Source organism: Penaeus vannamei, chromosome 41 (genome assembly GCF_042767895.1).
Source record: "Penaeus vannamei isolate JL-2024 chromosome 41, ASM4276789v1, whole genome shotgun sequence".
Classification (NCBI taxonomy): Eukaryota; Metazoa; Arthropoda; class Malacostraca; order Decapoda; family Penaeidae; genus Penaeus; species Penaeus vannamei.
In genome coordinates, this window is record NC_091589.1 from 14,140,769 (window position 1) to 14,146,023 (window position 5,255).

Genomic DNA, 5,255 nt, shown 5'->3' on the forward strand with positions numbered 1-5,255 from the left:
ATGTATTGGTGTACCTTCATATTGAATTGTATACTTTATTTTCTCTAGCTCTAATCTAGTCTGTATTCCATTAACAGTTAGCCCTTCGTGCGGGTAATGAGAAGGACGAAGATCAAGCTGACACTGTGGGCTGCTGCTCGCTGAGAGTAGAACATATAACTCTTCATGAAGAGAAGGATGGCAAGGAGTATGTTGTCTCCTTTGACTTTCTGGGTAAAGATTCCATTCGTTACCAGAATGAGGTGCAGGTGGAGAAGAGAGTATTCAAGAATTTGCAGCTTTTCATGGAGAACAAGCAAGAGGGAGATGATCTCTTTGACAGATTAAATGTAAGTTAAATGTTTTGATAAAGTGTTTATATTGTTTAGTAGCTTAAAAGAAGTTCTTATTTTGTCATATCTTGTGATCATTTACAGATTTAGAGATCAAAGTGACTCAGGATATTCTTATTTCTCCCCCCAGACGCAAATTCTGAACAAGCATTTGAACGAATTGATGGAAGGGCTCACTGCCAAGGTCTTCCGTACGTACAATGCTTCCCGCACCTTGCAAGAGCAACTGGAGTTGTTAACAAATGACGATGACCCAATTCCAGCCAAAATTCTATCCTACAACAGAGCTAACCGTGCTGTGGCTGTATTGTGTAACCATCAGCGTGCAGCCCCCAAAACCTTTGACAAATCCATGGCCAACTTGCAGAAGAAGATTGATGACAAGAAAGAACAGATTGACGAAGCTGAGAAAGAGTGCAAGAGCTTGAAGAAGGCAGCCAAATCTGGTGGCTCTCAGAAGGAGAAGATGGCCCATGAGAAGAAGAAGAAGGCATTGGAGCGCTTGAAAGAGCAGCTAGCTAAACTGGAGATGTCGGCCACAGACAAGGAGGAGAACAAGACCATTGCTCTCGGCACGTCCAAGCTGAACTACCTGGATCCCCGAATTTCAGTGGCCTGGTGCAAGAAATATGGTGTTCCCATTGAGAAGGTCTATAACAAGACTCAGCGCCAGAAGTTCCAATGGGCGATTGACATGGCTACGGCAGAGTACAACTTCATGGGCGAACCAATGGACATTTCCAGGAGTAATGACTGTGACGATGGGGGCGATGAGGATTATGAGTGAACATTAATCTTTTAATACCCAAAAGACTTCCTTTTACATGACCAAAGACAAGAACATTTTGTCAGTATATCATTGGTGAGTTGTGCTTCTGAAACAGGCTTTGTCCATCCTTCTTGGTGAACTGAATGGAGGTCGGCAAAGCCCACTGTATTTTAAGTTATTCACTATATCTAGTGAGGGGAATGTGCAACAGGGACAGAACACGGTTCTTCAGAGTTTTTATTTTAATGAGGTTTAACGTGTACCTTGAATATTTATTACCTAAATTCAACCAATTTTTAAAATATTTGTAAGTAGTTTTGCTAAGCTAAAGTATTTTGTGTGTATGAATTCATTTTCTATTCATTAGGGTAGAGCCCTCCAATGCCTCGGCCCCAGATATTAGCTATACAGTAAGGTGATCTATTGAATTGTACAAGTATGTGCCGCAGAGGGTCGGTGAAGTGGCAGTTAAATAATAGTTTCTACACCTCAATAAGTGCAAATGTATGTCTGTGAGATAGCATATCTAAAACCACATTATATTTTGTATGCCTCTTTAAAGTTCATAACTTTAAAGTTTACATATGGTAAAGTGCACCGTTAGTAATTACAAACTAATTTTTTTAGTTTGGTATATTTATGAATTTTTACAGGTTTTAGGTAATCAATATTTTCACAAATGGACTACTGTATTGAGCAGTGTGTAGGTAGATATAGGATTTTTTTTATTGTGGGGACTAATTCGTTTCCAGAGCTTGTAGGTATTTAATTTCACATCCTTTATCACTATTAATTTTACAAGCTCCAGTGGCAAGTCACTGCTCACTCAAGGTGCAGAAACTTCTATTTGAACAATTTACTTAGATTTTTTTTCCTTTATTTTCAATTGTTTGCATCAAAGCTGAGCTGGAAAAATGCATACATGTCAACTACTTCAACATTAAGTTAGCTTAAGGCTGTAGCAAGGGAGTGGAGATGGCACGCTGCACACACAGCTGTTGAACGTGCCCAGTCATGTCTCCCCGTCAGGATTCGGGTGGCTGTCTTGTAGAATAGACTTTTGTAGGTTTTTAAGTTATCATTGATGTAACTTTTTGTAGAGTGAATGTCATCTGATGATTGTGGAGCACGAGATTTTGACTATTTATTACAACCGGTCATGATGTAGTGGTATAGGGAGATGTTACAGTAAGTATTAATTTAGTATTTACAGCCAAAAAAGGAATGTGGGAGGGAGGGGGGCGGGAATCAATGAATAAAATAGTCTGGGAGGGATAATGTCAAAAGTGGTGGACAAGAAGCTTGTTGCGAAAGAGCCACTGGGACCACAAGCTTTTTACAGATTATACTTATTCTGCAGCATCTGTGGTATTTTCTAGCGGAAAGTAAATGTGTAGACAATGGAAAGAAAAAAAGAATTTTGAATTTTACATACCGCAAATGATGGCAATTATTGAAACTCCTATGTAAACATCATGGCCTGTGTCTTGCCAACATAGAAACTCATTTATAGATCTATCCAGTTCAGCTGGCCATTCCATACCATTATGTGATAGTGCACCATGTAAATAGGTATTATCATCAATAAAACGTGAATCATCATGGGAACGAAGTGTGTGTTTAGCCTCTCATTTTTTGTAATAAGTAGTGTAATTCTCGGTCGTTGCTCTTGTTCGTTGTCGTGGGAGGCTTAGGAGACGGAGATTGAGGTCCAACGTAGGGGATTAGCCCCACGTTGACCTTAGCTGTCGCCTCAACTAATTTTGCATGGTCTCTCCCCCCCCACCCCTTGCCCGTTGTTGTCGTAGGGAGGGGGGGGGGGCTTAGGAGGCGAGGACTAGGACCCAGTGTTGGGGATCTCCCCTATCTTGGGCCTCAGTCCTCGACTCGACTAATTTTGCAGTGTTTTCCCCCTCTTTCGTTTCCGTCCCTTCTCCAATCCCTTGCCCGTTGTCGTCATGGGTGCTCAGGAGTCGGGGCGTGAGACCCAATGCGGGGATCTCCCCTGCCCTCGACTCAACTAATTTTGCATGGCCTTTTCTCCCAACTTTGTTTCCGTCCTTTCTCCAACCCCTTCTACTATCTACTTCCTAAGGTGTAAGAACCGTGCCGAAAGGATGAAAGGCTGACCTTGTGGCAGTTCTGAACGGCCTGCGAGAACCACGGGCATAATATTCCCCTGATTTAGTTGTCTAGCCCTTACCTCCTTCAGGAGCACTGAGGGGGTGGACTGTTTATTTCCCCTACATAATCAAGACTTCCCATGGCCAGTAATGAAGTAATGCCCATATTAGAGGCAATGAGGCTTGCCCCTTCATCAGATAGCCCCACCAGTTCGGACTCTACCGGCTCCCCGACCTCAGGCTCTCCTTTGACCACGACTCTGAACACAAACTACCACCCACTCCTCAATGCCTACTAGTGCATTACCCACCGAAGCCGAGACTCAATCTCCAGAAGACACTACCCCAACAACCAACATCAAACATCCCAACCTCCCTTACTACTACCTTACATCCTCATTCTCCATCTCGCCGTAATACTGCCCCCCAAAACAACACACCCTCTTCCACACGTCCCCGTCCTTCTACCACCACCTGCCGTACAAATATCTCGAATACTCTATTTAGGCCAGCTAAATGGGACCGATTTTTCGTGATCCCCCTACGGCTCCTAACTCGGCAACACTTCTCTTTCAACAATGCCTCCAAAAACAAGGCAGAATCCCTTTCCATACCAGACGCGATCGCTCCCGTCTCGTAACAGTCAGATCTGAAAACTGAAGTTATAGCATTATCAAATCTAGCCGATCACTCTGGCAACCCCATTCCTGTAGAACCTCATCCAACTCTAAATACTTGTACCGGAACTGTCTCTATCTCCCCAGCAAACTGCCCAGTTGATATCAAAGATTGGTCAGAATATGGAGAAGAGTTACTCTAATGCCTCAAAGACAAAGATGTGAAATCAGTACATTGCTACACCATTCCTCCTAGAGGTAATCATAAGAAACCCACCGACATTGCCAAAATTACTTTCCGTACACATGACCTTCCCGTTCGTATCTACATTGGTAGACAATTCCTGTTCGACCATAGCCCCCCCCCCCCCCCCCCCCCCGTCAATGTCAAAACTGTTGGCGCTTTGGACACCCTCCCAAACGCTGCCACTCCACAGACCGATGCCCCTTTTGTGCCCAACCCGGTCATAACAGATCAAACTGCCCTGCACAAACACGAACATGTGCTAACTGCGGCGGCCTCCATAATGTATTTAATAGAGGCTGTACTTGCAAGTTCGAGTCTGAGGTAGCAACATTCAGATACAAAAATAGTCTTACTCTACGTGAAGCCAGACAGGAAGCACGCCGACAGGGTTTCTCTTATATTCCCTACTCTAGTAATGTCGCTCGTTCTACCCCCACCCCTCCGCCTCAATATGTTCCCACACCCTCTCCTATACTTGCTTACTTCCCCACTTCCACTTCTACATATTACCTCCCTCAGTCAGATTCTTTTGCTACTTTAAACCTAGACACTCCAAACTTAACTACAGCTCTAATCTCAACTACAGCCCCAACACCGTCCCCTCCCCCCCCCCCCCCCGCACTACCCGCAGCAGACTAAACGTTCCCCCATTCTTCCCCTACTGCACACTCACATCCACCTACCTTTGCCTTTATTCCTCAGATACCAGTCTCCTCTTTCCCCCCTCATAAGAAAACCATTGTCTCACAAATCTCTCCGACCAACTCCACTGCAGAAACTATGGAAGATATCCAAAACTATATATGATTGAGGCACACAATTCTTTAACTCATGCTCCCTCCACACTCGAAGTGACAGTCGATATCCACCCCCTCCTGCTCATATTCCCCCTACACCCCTCCCTCTTACTCCCTCTCAACACAACCTAACCCCCTCAATTTCGCCTACTACCGATATCCATCCTCCTGATACTACCGATATCAATCATCCTGATACTCATATTCCCCCTACACCCCTTCCTCCTACTCCCTCCCAACACAACCCATCCCCCTACTGCCGATATCCGGCTAACTAACTTCCAACACAACCCCCTCAACTCCAACTATACGTACATTCTCCCTCCCTCCATCCCCTCTATCATTTCCACTCCCTCCTGGATACACACGT

The 5,255-nt window shown here is 44.5% G+C and overlaps 1 protein-coding gene across 2 annotated transcripts in view; it reads left to right on the forward strand.

The window, feature by feature from the left end:
- Top1 (topoisomerase 1) overlaps positions 1 to 2,709 on the forward strand; it is a gene marked incomplete at its 5' end in the record, with an annotated part of 14,696 nt that extends 11,987 nt beyond the window's left edge. For both annotated transcript variants that reach the window (XM_070118013.1, XM_070118014.1), the window contains 2 exon segments: positions 78 to 329; positions 463 to 2,709. In XM_070118013.1, coding sequence (XP_069974114.1) covers positions 78 to 329; positions 463 to 1,119 — 909 coding nt within the window.
- Positions 2,710 to 5,255: the final 2,546 nt, after the last annotated feature.